At 51.3% G+C, this 22,231-nt stretch overlaps 1 protein-coding gene across 4 annotated transcripts in view; it reads left to right on the plus strand.

The window, feature by feature from the left end:
- PACSIN2 (protein kinase C and casein kinase substrate in neurons 2) overlaps window positions 1–22,231 on the plus strand; it is a 140,029-nt gene that overhangs the window by 101,174 nt on the left and 16,624 nt on the right. For all 4 annotated transcript variants that reach the window (XM_032645270.1, XM_032645273.1, XM_032645271.1 and 1 more), the window contains exons 3-5: window positions 15,852–16,008; window positions 18,051–18,286; window positions 20,472–20,627. In XM_032645270.1, coding sequence (XP_032501161.1) covers window positions 15,852–16,008; window positions 18,051–18,286; window positions 20,472–20,627 — 549 coding nt within the window. The remainder of the gene's footprint in view (window positions 1–15,851; window positions 16,009–18,050; window positions 18,287–20,471; window positions 20,628–22,231) is intronic.

A 22,231-nucleotide genomic window follows, 5' to 3' on the forward strand; every position in this document is an offset into this window, starting at 1 on the left:
TCCTGTCATTGATGTAAACCCTTAGGCACCCTGTTAAATTCTTAACTGCGATGTCAGTAGACAAGAACATCTCTTGTATGAAGAATCCTAAGGATCCTTCAGGCTCTGCTCATCTTGTGATGCTGTCCCTGAAATTACTCTTCATCTCATATAAATCAGCAGTGCCGCCCTCCTCCTCTGATGGGTGTGCTCTGGCTTGCTCAGGCTGAACCGGCCCTGCTCGTCTCTGAGCGACTTAGGCGCACGTTGCCAGGTGCACATCTCCAGGCTGCCAGCAAGTTCCCTCTTTCCCATGGAAGGCCGCTTCTCACTGGTGTGACCCACAGAGCTGTACAATCTAAAGAAAGCCTTGCGGTCTCGAGGTGGAAAAGTCTTTTGTGCTTAATTTTACTCCTTCCCACCAAAAGGTGCTAACTGAAGTGGGTCATTCCAGAACCATCTTCTGCGTGCTGGCTGTGTGCCTGCACAGGAGGGACATGGCCCTGCCCTCCAGGAGCCTTTGGCTGTGACATTTGGAGGTAAGCTCCCAGAGGGAGGAGACAGATCATTGTTTGAGGTGCTGTAGAATTTGCTGGGGTGCAAGGGGGAGGTAGGGCTCCCCCTAGGGTGGGGGGCAGGAAAGGTAGCATGGAAGATAGGCAGGATCAGTACTTACTAAGCACTCAGATGTTTGCTAGATGAATGAGTGAACAAGTAGTGATCTTGGGAGGAGAGATTACCCACAGGGACATAATATCAGCCAGAAGTATTTAGTGGGCATTTGGAGGGGACACTTTCTGTATCCCCAACACCGTAGTAAACGATTCAGAAGAGAAGAGGGGTGGATATCTGATTCCCACAGTGAAGGTATTGGGAGGAGAAAGGATGGTGGCCTCCATGGAGAGTGAGGGCAATGAGGCCAAGCCACAGCTCTGCTTCTCAGTGTCATGGCGTTCAAAGGAGAGGGGTCTGCTGCTGGCATCACCAGAGAAGATACGTGGGGTGGGTGGGGCTGGGCTGTGAGTTGGGAGCAGGGGCAGCATTCTAGGCCAGATCAATATCTGGAGGTTGGAATGAGCATGGCCTTGCAGAGGGCTGAGGATCTTGACCTCTTTGGAGCCAAGGGTCTGTTTTGGAGGTGAGAAGTCATGTGGGATTAGGTAGGTTGAGGCCTAGTGGAGGTGGTTCCCCAAGAGGATGACTCCTTTAGCCACCAATTGGCTGAAGTTGGAGGCTGGCACATCCTGCGCACAGGCTCCCCAGTGGGGCGTGGGTGGCTCGGTCGCTTCTGGCAAGTCCTGGCTCGCACGGGGAGCCTGCAGGTGTCCCCCGCGTCCTTCACTTCCAGGCCCTCTTTCTGGGTCTCCTCTTTGGCTCTGGGGGCTGGGGTACAGAGAGAGCCTAGGCTGCAGGCCATGGTGCTTTTCAAGTGTTACCAGTGCTTCCTAGGAAGCCTGGCCCCCTCTGCCCTTCATAGGCTCTGGGAACACGACAGTGGGTTTGGCCCCAGCAGGCCTGAGGGCTGCAGCCTGAATCTCTGAGGGCTCCTGAGGCCAGGCTGGGAGGGCAGACTGCTGATTTCAGGAACTGGGCCCTGCATCTGCCTCATCCCTGAGGCAGGAGCTCTGTTCAGCTGTCAGTGGTACATGCAATTAGAGCTCAGATCTCCCCGGCTGAAGCCAGGCTGAGGCTGGCCTGTACTGCACTCTCTGTGGGCACAAGGAGCCTTTGAGGAGAAGGATATTTTGGAGATGAAGAGGACATAAATATCTTGCTGTAAAATGTTCTGGGAATGTTAGCCCTAAAGAGTTGGCACGTGACTAGTATTTGCCGTCTCCTTCAGAGAAGGCTCTCCCTGCAGAGTCCTCTCAGACTCGAGCACTGTGGACACAGCACATCACATGAGAACATCTCCATGTGCATCAGTATTTTGTCTGGAAAGCCATCCATGTAAAATGGTGTGTACTTTTCCCATCCTTTTAGACCAATTTTGTAGGTAACATATTTATAAGATGCTGCTGCCCCCTGTTCATGGATTCCATAAAGCCTTATTTGGCACCTGCCACGATCCAGGCCCTGGGCTAAGTCCTGGGGTCCCAAAATGAGTGCACAGTCTTGGGACCCCAGAGCCAACATTTTTAGTGGCAGGCAGTCATGGGCAGTTGGGTGGGTGCCGTGAGTGGAAGCACGAGGTGTATGAAAGTAACTGCCACCTTGCCTCTCAGCAGCAGTTGTCCATTCCATGTGTTCTCTAGCCACCTCCCACATACACAGATCTGGATGGACTTCTCTGCATGGCAGCCTTGCTGTGCGTGTGTCAGCCTTATCACTATTCCACAGCACTTGGACATAGCTCCCAGCAGGCTGGTGGCTTACCTTTATTTCACTAAAGTTTCTAAATAGAACCATTAATTCATTCTTTCAAGCAAACTAGTATTTGTTGAACCATGACCAAGCATTAGGGCACTAGCCTCCCCTGTGCCATGTTCCATCTGTTCTCTACCCTGCAACCAGGGTAGCCCATCCAGAAAAGCAAACCTGTGCAACTCCCTGCCCCGGATAGGAAGCTTCACTTTTCTGCATCACCTTCCAAGTAAAACCGCACTCTTTAGCATGCCTAAGACTTGAGCATGTGCTGGCAGCTGCTGGACACCTGGCCCTTCCTAAGGAGCTCTGCCCTGGGCTCCTATCCACGAAGGGCTGTCTCCCTGCCTGGGAGGGTAGGGGCTGAGGGCGGTGGTCTTTTCTCCAGCCTGACCTCCATTTCTTTCCCGGGGAGCCCCTCCTCCGGGCAACCTTCCCTGGTCCTCCCTGGCAGGCCTAGGCAGCCTTCCTGCCTGCCTAGCATGCTGTACCGTTTGCTTCTCCCTCTAGGCTGTGAACTCCCTAGGGGCAAAGACGTGAGTCTTCCCTGGGAATCTGATACTTAGCACAGTGCTTGACACACTAAATGATTGTTGATTGAATGTACAAGTGAATCAGAGGAAGGATAAGGTTTGATGCTGGGTAATAAGATATGCCCTGCTCATAAGAAGCTTACAAACAAATATTTGGAATTAAAATATGTATGCAAATAGCCATAATACTGAACAGAAATCATTATTTCAGTAAACACCTACAGAGCACCCACCATGTGCCAGGTCCTATTCTAGGCCTTGAAGGTACAGCATTAATAAACAGACAAAAGTGCCTTTTACATCTGGCAAATGCTGTGAGGATGTGGAAGAGGGCCCTCCCTCCTGAGCGCGTGGACTGTGCTGTGTCAGCGGTGGCTCCAGGAGAGCAGTGACTTTCGCTGCCCCTTGTACCCCATGCATGGGTGTGTACGCGCTGCCAAGTCATGGAGCTGTGTGCCCATAAGCTCTGTGCTATGGTCTGGGTACTCTGTGGGAATGTTAACCCACAACAAGAAGTTTAGCAACGAAAACCGGTGATAGCGGCTAGCATTTATTGCACACTTGCTCTGTGCCAGGCACCTACTCTGCTTTACATGAGGGCTCTCAGTCCTCTCGACTGCCTCTGCGATTGTGAGCTCCACTTTACAGGTGGGGCAGCTGAGGCTTGGGTGGTTTGATGGTGCCAGCAGTGGGTGGAGCTGGGATTTGGGCCCAAGCACCTGCTCTCTAGAACTGCTCTCCTGCCTCTGCTCTCAGCTTCCTGGGAGCTCCTCATAGTAGAGAGGTATTCCTTTGCCGTGACTGCCACGTACTTAAATGCCTCTGCTTCGGTGTGAGGAAGTAGCGTCCTGTCTGGGTTCAAGCCTGGTGCCAGCGTTTCTTAGCGTGTGACCCTGAGGACTCAGGGAAGAGAAGTAACCTGCTCACTGTCCTAGGCGCGAACATGGCATTGCTAATTCCTACTTCCCAGGATGGTTGTGAGAATTATAGATAACACCCGCAGCGCCAGGGTCCGAATGGCTCCGAGCCCGAGTGGTCTCAAAGCGTCACCTCTTCACGTGTGAGCGTCGCACCCGTGGAGACAGGCAAAGATGGGCGAATCAGGTGGCCTTTCACCTGGTCCGTGCAGGCTTGCCCCTCCCCTGCCTAAATGCCGTTGTTCTAGATGCCAGCTAGCGAGCTGCTCAGCTCTGGCCTTGAGAGAGTCAAACACTCAAGATGTTTTGCTGTCAAGCTTATTCTATGAAGATAGATTTTTATTTTCTCTCTTGATTTCAGTGATATCAAAGTAACTTTTGTAAGCCCTGTAGGAGAACACGTTTTCCGTTTCTACTCAGTAACAAGTAGAAATGCACGATTTTAGAACTGGAGGAGTCTTGGGCGCTCAGTTAGCCTGTGGTGGCCTGGCTGCACTGAGACCCCTTTATACCAATGTGTGGGTGTGTACGGTGGGCCTGGTGCTGAGGGACCCAGGCATGGAGATGGGGCGGAGGCGCTCGTGTCCTGGGGCGGAGGGTTTTCTTTTTTAACAGGAGTCAGGAAGTTCAACCAGGGAGCTGGGGGAGGGCCGGGGTGCTGTGGAAGCAGCAAGCTGGGGAGGGGGTGGACATGGTGGAAGCGGGGTGCTCCCTGGAGGAAGTGGTATTTATTCCCACTTTTCCAGTCTGATGATTTCCACACTAGGTCTTTTGGCTTTTTACCCCGGGGGGTTCACCGATTTCAGAAACCTCTCTAACCATCCCTGCCTCCTTTCACTGTTAGAGTTTCTGCCAAAAGCGGCTTGGTCTTCAGCGAGCCCTTACTTAACAGAGCCGGAACTTATCTCACCGTCAGGGCTGGCGGCAGCCCTTAGAGCGAAGAGGTGCCACTCATGCAGCACCTACTGGAGCATGAGGGGGAATAAGGGGGCAGCGACCTGGTCACCAGGCCGCCGTATGCTCAGGCTGCTTCCCGGACGCCTGGCTGAGGCATGAGTGTGTGCACGTCCACTCATGCCGGGGAGACTGGGCGCTCCAGGGCAGGGTCTTCGGGGTGGTGACTCACAGGTGGGGCATGTGCTGTGCTCAGGAACAAGTCCCCGGGCATCGCTGGGCCTTTATCCTGACATCTGAGCAACGTGTGCCAGGAGGCCAGAGCACGGTGAGCCTGGCTGACCAGTCTTGAGGAGGAGTTCAGGTCTAAAATAACTTTGTTTAAACACATCCTTCCTCTGTATGTTATTATCTGTTTTGATTTGAGTTAGATCTGAGAACTAGAGTTTCTCACTTTCCATTTCATCCATTTTTCAGCTTGTCATTTTGAACATTTAGATTAAAGATTGATAATGCAGTTATTTTTAACATTGTTGAAGTTTGGGATTTGTGCTTTAAAACTCTCAAACAGCAAGGGTGATGAGCCACAATTTCTTCACCCTCCTACTTGATGAATACAAATTCCAGGAACAGGGGATAGGGCTGGTAAGTGTTGGGGGTGAGATCTGAAAACCAGGAGTTGGGACTGAGTGAGGCCCAAGGCAGTGACAGGACTAGTTTGGGTCAACACACAGGTCAGGCTCAAGGTGGCTGGAAACTGAGGCTGTACGTAAACAGCAGCAGCAGCAGGCCAGCAAGGAGCCTTGATGTCTAACGCTCTTGGGGCCCTGCCAGGTAAACTGCATTACCCTGCTTCCAGTATGGGGAGCCCGGTGAGGTCAGGTTCAGGGGAGCCCCCAGGTGAGGAGATCCTAGACCTTCTGTTCCAGTGCAGGACAAATTGGGGGCCCAGATGGTGGGTGAGCTGGAAGGTAGGTTGGAGAACTGGAAGTGGAATCCTGTAGAAACGAGGACTGCCAGAGTACAATTTGAGAGCAAGGCAACGAGTTCATGGTTCCCCAAGGATACGCCTTACTCCTTGGTCCTTTCAAGCACATCACAGATTTTACAACCTTAAGATCGATTGTGACCCCTTTTTTGGAAAGGGAGATTCAGAGTAGGGGTTGGGATGGATTGAAGAAGGGTGCCTGAGACGGGAGGCCCTGCTGGTGTGTACGGATATGGCCTCTGCTGTGCACTCCACAGGGAATGCGGGTGGGGAAGTAGTGGCACTGAAAGGCCCAGTCCTGGAGCCGTCTCGGCCTCCCTGGACGTGGCGGGACGTGGAGATAAACTGACTGGGAACTGGAATTTCACTGAAAGCTGTGCAAGTGCAATGAAGGAACTGCGAGGCTCTCCTGCTGGTTTGTGCTTGGCAAGTGTTAGTTGCTCACTTGTCATCTGTGGAGTTAATATCTGATGATGTGCTGAGAGGTGATCCTTTTTAGCTTTTGTGGGGAGAGCTCAAGGGACTCATTGGATTAAGAACTCAATAAATAAAGGATCATGACTTACTTCATTGCCTGTGCCTCTAGCTGGGCACTCAGCAACTTCTCAGTCCCCTCCTGTCTACATGGAACGGAATCTCTGCTCCCAGCATCATTTGGGCATTGAGAAGATATTGCAGGGTGCCCTCTGTGTGCCTGGCATGGTGGATGGAGAAGAATAAAGGCACAGTCCTTGCCCTCAAAACCCGTATGTTACCACATTTTGCATGTGACAGCAGACATCGCGGCAAAAGTAACAGGGAGGGATGAGCTGCTGGGGAGGGGGCACCTTCATGGAGGGGGTGGCGTCGCGTATAGCTCATGCTCTGTGGGCCTCAACATGCTGCCTCAAGCCTTCAGAAAGTGGCCTTGCCCCAGAGGTCCCTTGGCTCTTACCTCAAACATTGTTTCCTCCAGGCAGTCCCAATCTCCTGGAGTGTTCCTTCCAGGAATTGCCACCGTCTGTAACTGTTACTTGACCGAAGTCCCACAAAGGTAGGGATGGTGACAGTTTGTTCACCATTGCATCCCTAGTCCCTTTCATAGTCCTTGGCACGCAGTAGGTGTTCACCCCGTATTTGTGAGTGGCAAGAGGGTGTTGCCAGACCCTCAAAAACTGAGAGTTGGGAGTGCTTCGGGAGGTCGCCAGCCATGTAGCCAGCCAGATACCTGGAATTGTGAAGGTCCCTTGGAGGTCACCTAATCCTGTCCCCTCTCTTCATTTTGTGTCTGGAGGGACAAGATGAAGAAATGGCAGGTCTTGGGGCTTCCCCGGTGGCGCAGTGGTTGAGAGTCCGCCTGCCGACGCAGGGGACACGGGTTCATGCCCCGGTCCGGGAAGATCCCACATGCCGTGGAGCGGCTGGGCCTGTGAGCCATGGCCGCTGAGCCTGCGTGTCTGGAGCCTGTGCTCCGCCACAACAGTGAGAGGCCCGCGTACCACAAAAAAAAGGAAATGGCAGGTCTTGTCAAGTGATGGCTGCCCCAGGCTAAGAGCACATCTGACTGGGAAGAAACCCACCCTATGCTGTGAACTTACCAGTGCATACATCCTCACAGAATCCACCGTACAACTGAAGGGATAGAAACGCAGGCAGAGAGACCTGGTCATTTCTTTCAGGGCAGGACCAGCTCTTTGCTGCTCCCCTCGTGAGCAGGGGTAGAGGGAAGGTGGCCTCATCAGAGAGGGCCAGGGGCTGATGGCCACCTCTTCAGGCTTGTCTTTCATCCTTATCTTTCAGGCTGATTGAGAAGCTCCTGGAGCCTCTGGGCATACTGTAGCAGCTTTGGACAGAATGTTGGTCTCTGACTGTGTGCACATGCCTGGAGGGGCACCACCAGTGGCTTTTCTTTCTTGTCCAGTCAGCTTGGCACAGCTGGCTCACTCTTGGACCTGCCTCTCCAGGGTGTAGAGGGAGCAGCTCTGGTGCTTGGGACTTCAGAGTCACAGGTTAAAGAGCATGAGCATTCTGAGAGTAAAATCAAGGTCATGTTTGTCAAGCGGTCTTAGTAGTTTACAGGTTTGGGGGTCCTGGCATGAGCCTCACCGGCACCAAGAGGAATCAGGGGGATTCAGGAGTGGGGTTCATATACTGTGTCACAGTCTTGAACTCTGTGGCCTTTCCTGGAACCTGCAGGGCTGGTTGGAAACATACACATCGCCTGATATGGACCCATTAAGTCTTCATTCTACATGCTCTCTATTCTCAGCCTGAGGAAGGTTCTAGAAGGTGGGGTCTGCCTCCTTTTGGCTGCATGATTATGGGTGACTTTGCCTCTTCAAACCTGTTTCCTATTCTGTAAAATCCTCCTGCCTGGGATCATCACAGGATTAAATGAGGCTGCGTGTAGAGCTGTGAGCACTCTGCCTGGCAAAGGGTAGGTGTGCTCTATTATGATGCTGCCACTGATGGAAAAACTCTGTGTACAGCACCTGTTACCAAGAGGTTTGCAGTCCAGCTGGGGCAGGGAGGCTAACATGCACACTTGTGACCCATGTGGAACAAGCTACGACTGTGGGGCATGGGGACAGTGTTTGGAAGGGCCCTCGTGGCCCCCAGGTGGACCAGCCAGCAGGACCCTATGGTGGGGAATTGGTGTCGCCTGTCTGCTAGCGCAGGCGATCCAGGCCCGCCCTCTTGGTAGTCCGGCAAGGATGGCAGGTGGTATCAGGGTAGCCTCTGTGGGGAAGACCAGCCTAGCCTTAGCAGAGAGCTGAAACTGGGGCAGGTAGGACGGGACTCGTTCAGCACCACCTCCTTCTCCATTTCTTTCCCTGCTTTTGGCACCTAATCCCTCCCCCTTTCTAATATTATGGCTTTTGTGAGCATGTGTTGTTGTAAACTGTACCCTTGCTTCATGTGCAGCTATTTTTAATTCGCATCAAGGCATCCTGTGCCCTGCCATTCTGTTTCATTTTCTCCTCTCTGCACTGTGTGTGAGGTCTGTTCCATTGCGGTGTCTACACAGTCCTGCACTTTGTTCTTGCTGCCACGCTGGGGTGCCCCCCACATTCACCCATGCATTCCCCAAGGAGGAGACCCCTACGTGCCCTGTGACCTGAGCCAACATATCTATGGGGCTAAAACTCCGGAGCCATGTGGCTGGGTCCTCCTAGGGCATGTGTATGCTTAGTGACTTAATTACTGCCTGGCTGTCACCGGCTTGCCCCAGGCTGGTTTCCGCCATTGTATTCAGAAGGGGTCCTGTGTGCCCAGCTCCGCCCCACACTTGGCATTTCCCGCTCTCTACAGTGTGCCAGTCTGTACAGGTAAAGAGCTACCTTGCTGCTCTCATGGGCAGTCCCACAGTGTGAGCATCTCACTCAGGCCTTTAGCCCCATGGACTTCCACTTCTCTCTGAAGTTACCACTTCATACCTTTGCCCGTGTTCCCTGGGGGTCTCTCTTTCATGTTGATATGTAGGATTTCCTGGGATATTCCAGATTTTAGTCCCTTGTCAATTTGGACAGTTTAGACAGATTAGTAGACAGTATTTTAATCTGTTAGCTTTGTCCATGTTATTGGTTTCTGAACAGAAATCCATAATTTTTGAAGTAATAAAATTTATTTGGACACGCACACACACACACACGGATGTGTGTGTGCGTAACCTTATGGCTTTTACTTTTGAAATTTTGTTTAAGGAATCCTGCCCTGCCCTAAGTCACAAAGATATTTGCCGACATTTTCTTCGAGTCGCTTTATGGTTTTACCTTTCACGTTTTTATTGAGTGCCTGACGAGACGCAGTGAGTGGAAGGCAGTTGAGAGAGCGGTGCGGAAAGACAAAGGTGCTGCGGCACCGTCGGAGGCGTGTGGGGGTGGTGTCCTGTGTGCTGCGGGCTCTGGTCTGCCCAGGCCCGGGACGGCGGGCAGTGAGGCCGTCTGGGGGTGGCATGGGCAGAGGGGCTGGCTGGGGGAGGGCAGGGTGGTCTGGGCCGCAGGCCTAGGAGCACCCTCTGTGTTGTGCATCAAGTCAGCAGTGAGACAGCCAGAAGCTCACTGGGGTTCCTGGGGACATCCAGAGTCCACAGGGATTCTTTGTGATGTTGAGATGAGCCACTGGAGGGAAGAGGTTCATGCCTCAGGGCCAAGGCAGCACAGGGTGGGAGAGCGTGAGCTTTGGGTGTTCCTGCCTGGTTCGCTTCTCACTTGGGCCACTGGTTTCACCCTGGGACTTTGGTTGTAATCGCGCAATTTGTCTGCGAGGTGGGCTCGATGGTCACCGACCAAAGAGAAGGGCAAAAGGAATAACATGGAAGATGTACGTGAGGTGACTCTATAGGTCCTCTGACCTGAGCCCGCAGTTCACACAAGTAATGGTAACTGAGCTGGCACTGGGGGCCAACAGGTGGGAGGAGCTGCACGTCCGCATTCGCACTCCCTCTCATCCACCTGGGATCCCAGGGGTCCCACTGACCTGCGGAAACCCTCCAGCTTTCCTGTTGCCTTTGGCCACTGTGTTCCACAGAATGGAGTTGGCCAGGGTAAGTAGGCTGTAAAGTCGGAGAAGCAAACATTCTCCAGTGTCCTTGTGAAAGGCAGTTCCAGACTGTTTACACCCAGAGGATAAATGAGGAACTGGTGCGACCTGTTTGAACAGTCCTTCCCAGCACCCCTGTAATTATAAACCCGCTGGTTTTTAGGCAGAGCCCACTGTCTGTGCTCTGATTCCTGATTATGCAGTTTCTGCCAGGGGATGTCTGCAACTCCAGCCCCGGACTCGTCTTAGCTGACTGAAACCAAGGCTTGTGTGACACTGGATTCTCAGGGCCTGGGGCAGAGGAAAGCCAGAGGAATGATGAGAGCCAGACTCATAGGCAGCCGGGAGGACAGCAGGCAGCAAGGGGCCTCTGGGCCCAGGTGAAGGGCACTGAGGGTAGAAGGGGGTAGGGCGACCCAGATTCCCGGGAGGACGGCAGGACCGGTCGGGCTCCTGGTGAGCCTAAGGCAGGCCTTTTGGTGATTGGGTGGAGGGAGGCAGGAGACTGGTTTCTGGAGGACTCTGGAAAGGAGGAGGACTCCGCTCTCTCTGCCTGATAGGTGCAGCCTGCAGGAACCCCCACCCCCCCCACCCCCCCCACCCCCTCCCGCAACCCTGAGGTGCCTGGAAGTTGGGATCCTGCTACCTCTGTGCCGCCCCCATGTGCCACCTGGAGGACAGCGCACTTCCTTTTTCCTGCTTTCCTGCTCTCCTCCCCACTGCTGTGCCCCAGAGTCAGCAGGCTACTCATACCTCCCCTCCAGGGGCTTCACCTTCCTGAACCCCACCGTTCCCTGAGCACAGCACCCTTTCGGATGAAGGCCTGACCCTCAAGATTTTTCACCATCTGACTGACCCCACCTCGCACACCACTTGCTGTACCCAGCGCCCAGCTCAGTCTCTAGTCACCCCCTGCATTCTGTGGTCCACGTTCTTTTCCTGGTGGACTTCTCCCGGAGCCAGGTCTCCATGCTGTCACACTTTCTTCATTTTGCCAACATTGTCTCTGCCAGGAATCATTTCCCTCACCTCACCTTTAATCCGTCCACTTGTCCTTGAAAATTCAGTCTGGTTGTTGCCTCTAGTATACCTGCCCCACCCCTCACCCTTCCTTCGGCCAGGTGGGTTCCTGAGGGGAGAGTAGGGGTATCCCCCCCTTGCACCCAGGCACTTGCATGTTGAACATCTGTCTTTAGCACCTTGGTATCTGAGGGGGTGAGTCTGAATCTAGAGGAAGTTAGGAACATAGATGGCTTCAGATCTAGTTTTTAAAATGGGCATTTTATAGGGCTTCCCTGGTGGCACAGTGGTTGAGAGTCCGCCTGCCGATGCAGGGGACACGAGTTCGTGCCCCGGTCCGGGAGGATCCCACATGCTGCAGAGCGGCTGGGCCTGTAAGCCATGGCCACTGAGCCTGCGCGTCCGGAGCCTGTGCTCTGAAACGGGAGAGGCCACAACAGTGAGAGGCCCGCGTACCGCAAAAAAAAAACAAAAAAAAAAACGAAACAAAATGGGCATTTTATGAACAAATCAATTGATAATCAGGATTGGAAGAGAGCTTGTTTATTTTCAATTCCTACCTAAAGTTATCTGTCATTTGGCCATCTCAAAACAAGCTAGTATTTTGAGAAGCAAGAGAGAAGCTTCTTAATTACAAAACTGATAGAGCAGAAATAGCTAACCATGTATGTTCTGACTTTAATGTATTATCAGTTTATCATATATTTGAAATTAATTTTTCTTGCATTTTACAAAACAGTCATTATACCTCAATTTTAAAAAAGAGAACCCAGTCTACAAAAGAAGACACATGGATGGCAAATAGGAACAAGAAAAGATGCCCAGTATCATTAGACACTAAGAAAATACAATTAAAATCACAATGAGATGTTGCTACATACTAAATGGCTAAAATAATTTTTTTTAAAAACCTGATAATACCAAGTGCTAGTGAGAATGCAGAGCAATTAAAACTCTCATACACTGCTGATGGGAATACAAAGGGGTCCAGCCACTTTGTCTTATAAAGTTAGACATACACTTACCATATAGCAATTCCACTTCTAGGTATTTACCCAAGAGAAATGAAGACATATGTCTACACAAAGACCTATAGGAAATGTTGATATCTTCTTTATTTATAATTGCCCCAAACCAAAAACAATCCAAATGTCCTTAAACAGGATGAAAGGGTAAACAAATTGTGGTGTGTCTAACTTAGCAATAAAATGGAGTGAACTACTGATACAGACAACAACGTGGATCAGTCTCGAAAGCACTGTGGTAAGTGACGGAGCCTGTCACAAAAGCCAGGCCGCATACAGTGTGATTCTACTTATCCTGGACATCGTGAAAACGGGACAAAAATCAGATTAGTGGTTGCCAGGGGCTGTGTGGGGAGAAGATTGACTGCAAGAGGGTGCAAGGGAACTCTGTGGCAAGGTAGAAGTATTCTGTACCTTGATATGGTGATGGTTATACACAGTATACATTCATCTGAACTCATCTAAGTTTATACCTGTAAGGGGTTATTTTTATTTTATGCTGACTGTGTCTTGTTTTAGAAACACACAGTGGCTCTGCTGTTAGGATGACCGTCAGCGCCCTGCTCATCGAGTGGGAAATCCACATTGCTCTGCTGCTGTGTGGTTTATGGAGATGGAAACAGTGAAACCTGATGAGTGTCCCCACGTGTGGGCTGAAGTGATGGTCTGTCACAAGCCCATATGTAGCCTTTCACTGAGCAAAGGACAGCAAGGCCGATGTTGCTGGAGCATCTCAGTGCCTGTTGTCATGAGCACTCCCCTTTCCCCTTGGCCCCCGCATTTAAACCGAAAACACGTGCTTCCAGGAACAACCTTCGTATTCCTTGCTGCTTTTCAGATTTCAAGAGTTGTCATTTAAATATGAACAGTATCGAGGGAGGGAGATGAAAGAGGGAAGAGATATGGGAACATATCTATATGTATAACTGATTCACTTTGTTATAAAGCAGAAACTAACACACCATTGTAAAGCAATTATACTCCAATAAAGATGTAAATAAATAAATAAATAAGAACAGTATCTATTTGTCGTGAGGTGGATGGACCTAGAGGCCGTCATACAGAGTGAAGTAAGCCAGAAAGAGAAAAATAAATACTGTATGCTAACACATATATATATATATGGAATCTAAAAAAAAAAGTGGTTCTGAAGAACCTAGAGGCAGGGCAGGAATAAAGATGCAGACATAGAGAATGGACTTGAGGACACGGGGAGGGGGAAGGGTAAGCTGGGACGAAGTGAGAGTGCCATGGACATATATACACTACCAAATGTAAAATAGATAGCTAGTGGGAAGCAGCCGCATAGCACAGGGAGATCAGGTCGGTGCTTTGTGACCACCTAGAGGGGTGGGATAGGGAGGGAGGGGGACGCAAGAGGGAGGAGATATGGGGATATATGTATATGTATAGCTGATTCACTTTGTTATAAAGCAGAAACTAACACACCATTGTAAAGCAATTATACTCCAATAAAGATGTTAAATAAAGCAAATAAATAAATAAGAACAGTATCTATGGTACGTGTTGATGGGCTATACCAATGTGTACCTTGTTAAGAAATATCCTTTTCTTTTCCCTAAATCTTTTTACAAGGGTTTTGAAAATCAGGCGGGCAGGTTTCTGAAGAGCCAACATATTTTAATATTGATTGCCAGTATGAATATTATTGGTAACAGTGGGATGAAAACCAGATCTACATCGTGGTTTCCTGTCGGCTGTCAAGTCTGTATTGAGCTGTGATTATCTTAGCTCTTCTTGCCACCAGCTCAGCAATACTGAGTTGTGTTTTGTTGGTTATTTTTTTCATCCTGCTGTAAATTTCAAAATGACAGTAAGGCCCTATTTTAAGGGAAGTGAACATGTGATGTCACTTCTAATTGGTTGTGAAATGCTTGCTTTCTCCTTCCTAAAAAGGGGCTGCTGAAGGATGGAGTTGAAAACTCAGGTTCACCTTCTGTGTTTTGGTGAGCTGCTGACCTGCTCTCCTTGCTGGGGGTAGCAGCCAGGCCACGCCTGGGAGGGAGGGGTCTGTGGAGGAAACGATGACTGATCGTGTGGGGCCTGAGAGCTGTTTGTGCACTTCAGCAAGACTGCTGGAAATCATACCAGACCTCTGGAGAAGCCCACCCAGACACCTGCCTTCCAGGGATCCTCGCTGTTCCCATGGGAGTGGGGTCATCTCAGCCTGTCCAGAGCTCTGGCCTCAGGGACAGCCCTTCCTGGAGGGACCACAGTCCCCTTTTCTCCCGATGCCCATCTCCATGTGTTCTGTCTCTTTGCAAGGTCTTCATGCCACTCCACTGTAGCCTCTTCTTCACCTGGCTAACTCAGCACAAGATGGGAGGAACTCAGGCAGTTTGAACTGTTCATAAGTCAGGGTTAAACAAGGCTACGTGGCAGAGAGAGGACTATACCCTTTTCTGTAGAGTGGGAACTAGTCCTCTATGTTCTCCAGGAGCTTCCAGATTGACTCTAAATGGAGATGAAATATGAGAGTGATTAGCCAGGCAGAGACATTTAGAAATGGAAAAACTGACAAAAAGGTGACTACAGTTTTTGAAGACAGTTGGGAGGAAAGGGTTGAAAATACAGTCGATCATTTTTCTGTCATATTTCCTCCAAGTACTCCAGTGTCAGCTACATGGTATCCTTTCTAATCAGCAGGTCAGTGAATGGAACATATGGAATACTTTGATTTTTCACTCCAAATTAGCCGCTAATATTTTTTCAATTTACTCTTTTCAATTACTCTTTTATTATTTATAATTTAGATAAGCTAACTCTCCTCTCATATGTGAGATAAAGTAATCAAGCCTCACCTTGGCTCTCGTCAAAGCAGATAAGAGTGTGAGCTTTGCCATCGAGACTCCTACCTGGAGCCATTTGAAAACCTGCTTTCAGCTGCAGCCCAGCCTCTAGGACTGCGACTATGGGATCTTAGAAAACAATGTAACTTCCCTGAACCTTGGTTTCCTCATTTTAAGATGGGGACAGTTATTCCTACTCATTAGGGCAGTGGCAATTTTGGGGGTGTAAAACACCTACTGTGGTGCCTGGCATGTGCTCAGAAAGTGGGAAATAGTGTTTGTTGCTCTAATTGGGACCAATAATAATCTAGCATGTGGTGACATCTCAGCAGTAGGCACCTGAAACGTGCTTATTCCAGTAATGCTCAAAAGGCCTTTAGCCAAGAGTCTATAATGTTAATTATAAAATCATTTTAATCTGAGTTACTAAAAAATTATTTTTCTGTTTTTGTTGTTTTTCATCTTTCTAGTTAGACATTACCCACTCTGGGAAGCTGCGTGAGATGCCCTCTGGGTGCCCTCAGCCCCTCGCTTCCCTCCATCAGAGCCCTTCCCACTCTGGCCTGTCTCCCTCCCTGAACCACGGGTCAGAGCATGGACGCCGGTCGCATGGACATTGAGAAGCTCCGAATCACTGTTTTGCGTGTTTCTGCTAGTGATAAAAACGGGGAGCTGGTCATGTAGCAATGCAGGGTGCCTTCGAGACAGGAGTGGGGCATGAGCGCCCAAGAGCCGGGCTGGCGTGGAAGACGTTTCTGCAGCCGCGGCCCCAGGCCTCACAGCGGGGCTCTGTTTCCTAGGTCGGGAACTACAAGCGGACCGTGAAGCGGATCGAGGATGGCCACCGCCTGTGCAGTGACCTCATGAACTGCCTGCACGAGCGGGCACGCATCGAGAAGGCGTATGCGCAGCAGCTCACCGAGTGGGCCCGGCGCTGGAGGCAGCTTGTGGACAAGGGTAGGGAGGCCACCGCACGGGGCGTCTCAGCCCCAGGCGCCCAGGGCGTCTCAGCTCCAGGCGCCCAGGGCGAATTGTCGACCCTTTCTGAGCCAGTTTCCTCTCTTGGAAGATCGGGGCAGGAGTTTGTCTCACAGTTTCGGGGGGCTGTGATTCGTCACCCAGCAGCATAGCCTGCATGAGCTTTCCTCCCCTTTCCTGGGGACACAGGACTCCTGTCCTCGAACAGCATCCAAGACTCCTGTGGCAGTCCTTGTCGTCCAGAGGACGTGCTGCGCTTGCCGAGTTAACAAGGAGCAGCTCCTTCAGGGCCCAGCCTCGAGTAGGCTCCTATCCAGTCAAAGGCCTTGCTGCTCAGCACCGTGGTTTCTGACACTCAGGCTGTTTATTTGTAAGCTTGGCCAAGTAGTAAGTCAGATAAGACTAGATGGTGACATCTGGCAGGCTTTCTAATACTGAATTTTAGCAGGAATAACTACAGGTGTCGTATGATGCAGGCTTTGCCTCCCCTCCCTCCCTAGCAAAAACTCAGAAGATTCTAGAGCTTGGTGACAATGCTGCTGTGGATATGGATTGTGCTCAGAATGCACTTCCCAGCAGTAGAGGGGGAGCTCGATTGATTACAGGATTTCCTGGGACAGAAGTGGGTTAGCGGGGGTTTCTCAGGGTATGTTTTGGGGCAGACTCTTCCACCATGACTGACTGTCCTCAGGGGAGCCGACCAGGGGAAACCAGGCTAGGGCGAGGGACCCCCCCAGGCGACTTCGGTTGGGTCTAGACCAGCTGCCCGTGTTTCACCTGTTGCTGAAACGGGTTTTCTGTGGAGCTTAGCACAGTGCCATGGTACAGAGTGGGTGCCAGGGAGTGGGGTAGCCATGCTTGCGTGAGGAGTGACTGGGGATGAGCCAGCTCCTTCAGGAAGCGGTAGCTGTTGTTATTTTATTTCCACCTGCCTGAATCCCCTCTCTCAGGATCCAGCTGTCAGCGCCGTCCATTCTGTTGATTCAGAACCTGAGGTTCATAAAGCACTCTTGCCCGCTCACTTTGTGGATCCTGCCACAAGACCTAGGCAGGACAGGGAGCTGCTCGTTTTGTAGACATGAGGGATTACAGGTTCAGAGGGGCTAATGTTCTGTGTTTATTCGTACACGCACACGTACACACACACACACACACACTCACCCACCCGCACACACTCACCCACCCGCACACACTCACCCACACACCATGCATCTCTGTGTCATTACCCAGCTCCAACAGCCATTGACCCCCGGGAGCGCCTTGAGGGCAGTTGCTGGGTCTTCCCATTTCCGTCCTCAGCTTCTGTCATAGCCCATCTCTCCCTCCATCACCTCACTCAACAAAATGACGGGCCACATTAGGAGTTTTCTTCCTGAGAACAGTGAGTGGGGTGACCCAGGCAACCCCACACTGCTATCTAGAGAATTCTGTCTGGGCCAGAGTAGATTCCTGTCTCCTCCTCTCCTTCCCCAGGACAGGGCTTCCATTCGGCTGAGACAGTCCTTCATTCAACAAGCAGTTCCCAGGGTCCTGCTCTGCATGGAATGAATGGGCCTTGGGAGAACGTGTGGTCCAGTGGAGGGGGAGCCAGGGGCCAGCAGGAGCCCGTGCGGGTGGGCTCCGAGTGGCCTGGCAGAGAGGCCAGCTCATTCCAGAAGGCCCTCCTTCTCTAGCCAACCTTAAGCAAATCAAAACTTCCAAGATGAGGAAACTTGAGTTTTTCAAGAGCTCAGTGACTTTACAGAAAGGAAATGTGTGTAATCCCCCAGTTTCCCTAACACAATAACAGATCCAGCTTCAGTTCCTTATTCTTTTCTTCATCCCAGGAACTGAAAAAGGAACGGCACTGAGAGAAAAATATCTGAAACAACCAAAAGGAAACCTCTCAGCCGGGCAGCCAGCCTGCCGGCCTAAAATCCCATCCCAACAGCTGAGGGAGGTTAACAGAGGAAATCCCCTCCCCCAGGGCCTGTCTGGGCCCCACAGTGCCGAGTAACCCACCAGCTTCTCTCCTGTGCCAGGGCCTCAGTACGGGACGGTGGAGAAGGCCTGGGTGGCTGTCATGTCCGAGGCAGAGAAGGTGAGCGAGCTGCACCTGGAGGTGAAGGCCTCGCTGATGAATGAGGACTTCGAGAAGATCAAGAACTGGCAGAAGGAGGCCTTTCACAAGCAAATGATGGGAGGTTTTAAGGAGACCAAAGAAGCCGAAGACGGCTTTCGGAAGGCACAGAAGCCCTGGGCCAAGAAGCTGAAAGAGGTGCATCCCTCCTGCAGGCCCCTTCCTGGCCCCCACAGCCTGCTTCTCGCTGGCCAGGGCTCCCACCTGCAGCGCCCCCTCCTGCACTCCCAGGGGTTCCTGCCTCAGCTTTAGGCACAGAATGCTGCAGCTGGTAGCCAAAGGCCCGCGCTCAGGCCCAAAGCCTGTGGTGCCTAACGTTTACCCATGTTCAAGACTCTGAGTGCTTTATGTGCCTCCTTTACATAATCCGTATCAACCCATTTCCCAGTCTTGGAAACAGGATGAGAACCACACACAGGGCGTAGAGCTCAAAACCCAAACTCTCTCTCTCTCTCTTTTTTTTTTTCCCCCAATAACTCCATGTCATGAACCTTCTGGTCTATCAAGAATATTAAATCGATGCAAACTATTACATTTAGAATGGATAAACACCAAGGTCCTACTGTATAGCAGAGGGAACTATATCCAATCTCCTGGGGTAAACCATAATGGAAAAGAATATTAAAAAAATAACGTGTATCTGTGTAAAACTGAGTCACTTTGCTGTACAACAGAGATTGGAACAACATTGTAAATCAGCTATACTTCAAAAAACAAAAGTTAAAAAAAAATTAACTCCACAGTTGCCAAAGGTTATCTGAGGTTAAACTATTGTAGAATAGTGCTTCTTAAGTTTAAGCAAGCTTGCTGAAACCCAGATTCCCAGGCCTCACCTCCGGATATAATGATTCAGGAGGTCCGAAGTGGGGCCTATGGGACTTTCCTGGTGGTCCAGTGGTTAGGACTCCGTGCTTACATTGATGAGGACCTGGGTTCAATCCCTGGTCGGGGAACTTAAGATCCTGCATGCCATGTGGCACCATCAAAAAAAAAAAAAAAGCGGGGCCTATTAATGCTCAGTTCTAATGATCTCCCAAGTGATGCCACGCCCACTGGTCTAAGGACTACATTTTGAATAGCACAGTTTCAGAAGACCTGTTGGTAGCACTCAGGAGCTAGTAAGTAATATCCTAGATGGCAAACCCTAGCTCTTAACCACTAACAGTGCCTCCCACAGCCCTGGGAAATTGTCTGTTACAGAGACTTAAAAGTCCATTTGGACCAGTAAAAAGGATAATTTTCAATTGTTCTTTCTCTTGTATGGGTTTTTCTCTCAAATTTGCAATGATACTGATATTCATTTTTGTAAAAGTAGCAAATGGAAACCATTGAGTCTCACCCAGCCTTGGCTTGCTGGAGGCTGTCATACCTACCCCCCAGCCTTCAGCACGCGAGGACCTGCAGCCTGGTCTGCCCAGGCTCAGGGTGGACATGCCACTTCCCTCCAACCCTACTCCTGCCACTGGCTTTTCTCAGGAGCTGCACTGCCTTCCTCCTTCTCAGAATCACCCGGAACAGACCTCCGTCTTCAGGTTGTAGCAACGGACTTTCCTTCTCTGCTCTGTGCCTTGGCTTTTGCCACGTCTCCTTTCTCTTCCTTCTTGTCTCTGGTCCCATTTGTAATGACACTATCTCCCTCATGAGGCAGTGGTTACAAACTCATCTTTCTTCTCTAGAATGAAAATCTGTGACTTTGGCTCAAGTAAGAAGTGTCTATTAAATTACATATATACACACACATACACACACATCCATATCTATATATATACGTGTGTGCGTGTGGAGTGTGCCCATAACCCTGCCTCCCAGCATTACACTCCTCTTGCGTTGGGTTTCCAGCTGCCTGCCGGCTCTTGCCTCAGATCCACACCTCCATCACATTCTTGCTCCATGTCATGTGCGTGGTTTTCTCTAACCGTTCCATGTACCGCTCTGCCAGCCCAGACCCACCCAGTGCACCTGCCTCTCCTCCCTGCTTTATTCTCCTCCTTGGCACTTGCCACCTTCTAATTTACTCTGTACTTGAACTGTTTCTTGGGGTTGCTTCTCCCAGCTAGACGGTAAGCTCCATGAGAGCCCAGGCTCTTTGACTGGCACTGTACCCCTATTGCCCACATGTTTCCTGACAGCAAAGCAGGTGCTCCGTCAATAGTTGCTGAATGAACTCCTCTGTTTTACTTGTTGTAATTAATACTGAACATACAGCTTTGTACCTGCTCTTTCCTCTCCTCTTGAGAGCGCAAGCACTTCCCACAGTCTTTGTAACCTCTAGCGAGGATTTTGAACTTTAAACATGGTGTTCAGGAACTCATTCTCCCTGTAGGTAGAAGCAGCAAAGAAAGCCTACCACGCGGCGTGCAAAGAGGAGAAGCTGGCAATATCACGAGAGACCAACAGCAAAGCGGACCCATCCCTCAACCCTGAACAGCTTAAGAAATTGCAAGACAAAGTAGAAAAATGCAAGCAAGATGTTCTTAAGGTAAATTGTGCACTTCTCTTTACGTATTGAGAGCACACGCCTCACCTGTTCACACATCTGGCACACAGTGCACCTTTGCCGCTGCTTGGTCGGATGCTCGGACAGACGGCTGCATCAATGAAACACATTCCTGCCCTCAAGGTCACGCCTTACCTTACCAGAGCCATTAGTGCCCACCTCAGGACCAGGGCAGACCCGAGTTCTGGGCAGGCAGGGGCAACGGGTGACTCCTGTGCGCGGGGGACAGGGCAGTGGGGCAGCGGGAGGGAAGAGTTTGTGCAGGACACGAGTTGTGGATGTCAGCAGCAGGGAGCTGATGGGTGCACTGGCTCAGAGGGTTATGAGGACCAGACGGCCGGCGGCCTTGCAACGCAGGAAAAGTAGGGCGCTTGGGGTGTTGCGGCAGGGAGCCACTGGGAAAAGGTTCGAGAGCCTGGGAGGGGAGGGCCGACGTGAGCAAGGCTCTGGGCCTGTGCCCTTGGCTCCCAGCTTGGCCCCCAGCCCCACCCTCCTCCTCTGCTCTGTTCTAAGGGCTGGGCAGCCGGAGGCTGCCCCTGTCAAGGGCCTGCCCTGCTGCAGTGTTCACGGAAGAGAGTCCCAGCCTGGATTTGGAGAAAGAGGTGATGTTAGAGGGGAGGTGTGCTTCAGGAATAGGTCGTGACCCCGAAAGGGGAAGCAGGAGTCGCGAGCTGATGTGTTACTACCTGCCCACCTTTTCGGGCCTCAGATGAGCATCACTGAACCCCAGGGAATTAGGTGGTGTCATCTCTGTTTTGTGACGTAGGAAACGGAGGAACCTCGAGAGGTTCAGTCAGGTGCCACCCAGTGATGTGAGCGTGGGAGAGCCCGTGCCCTCTCCAGTGCTCTGTCCTCGCATAGCAATGAGGGTGGGAGATGGGGGTTCATTGGTCAGAGCAAGTGTCAGAATCCCTCGGGGAGAATCCCTCCACGCCTGTCTCTAAGACTGGGCCTGAGCCAGGAATCTGGGGTTGTGGAGCAGCCTGGGGGCCTCCTCCGTGGGATCAGGCGAGGAACCTGGGACCACCTGCTGAGTGTGGGGGGCACCTGGACTCAAGGAACACAGGCTGGGGGGACTCTAGGGGCTGCCTTCATCAGGTACACAAGGAATTGGGTGCCCAGGAAAGTGCCTAGAGGAGAGATGAGGCATCTCCATACCCAGATGTGTGTGTGTGAAAGAGAGAGTGATGCATGCCTTTCATGTTTTACAACCACCCAGAACAGACTCCACCAAATTGATACACTGGCAGGACAAACCCAGGGCCTGAGGTCAGACGTAAGGCACGTGTCAGGATGACCAGGGCACTTTGTAGAGGGCGCCCTCCCTGCCTCTGTGGTCTGGCCAGTGACCTCGGGGCACGATGGTCCTTGTAGGCTGAGAGCTGGCCTGGAGAGGAGGGCAACTCACTCCCGCTGCCCTTCTTAGCAGTTTCTAAAATCCAGCACTAACTGGCTGCACACGTCCTTCTGTGCTTCTTATTGGCCAGGCAGTGACTGCATCTTGCAGCATCCATCAGAAAGGAACCGCTCACGTTCTGTGCTAAGTGTCACAGTCCACGTGAGGGTGAGGGTGGCCTCTCATTTCA

Source organism: Phocoena sinus, chromosome 10, assembly GCF_008692025.1.
Source record: "Phocoena sinus isolate mPhoSin1 chromosome 10, mPhoSin1.pri, whole genome shotgun sequence".
Taxonomy (NCBI): Eukaryota; Metazoa; Chordata; class Mammalia; order Artiodactyla; family Phocoenidae; genus Phocoena; species Phocoena sinus.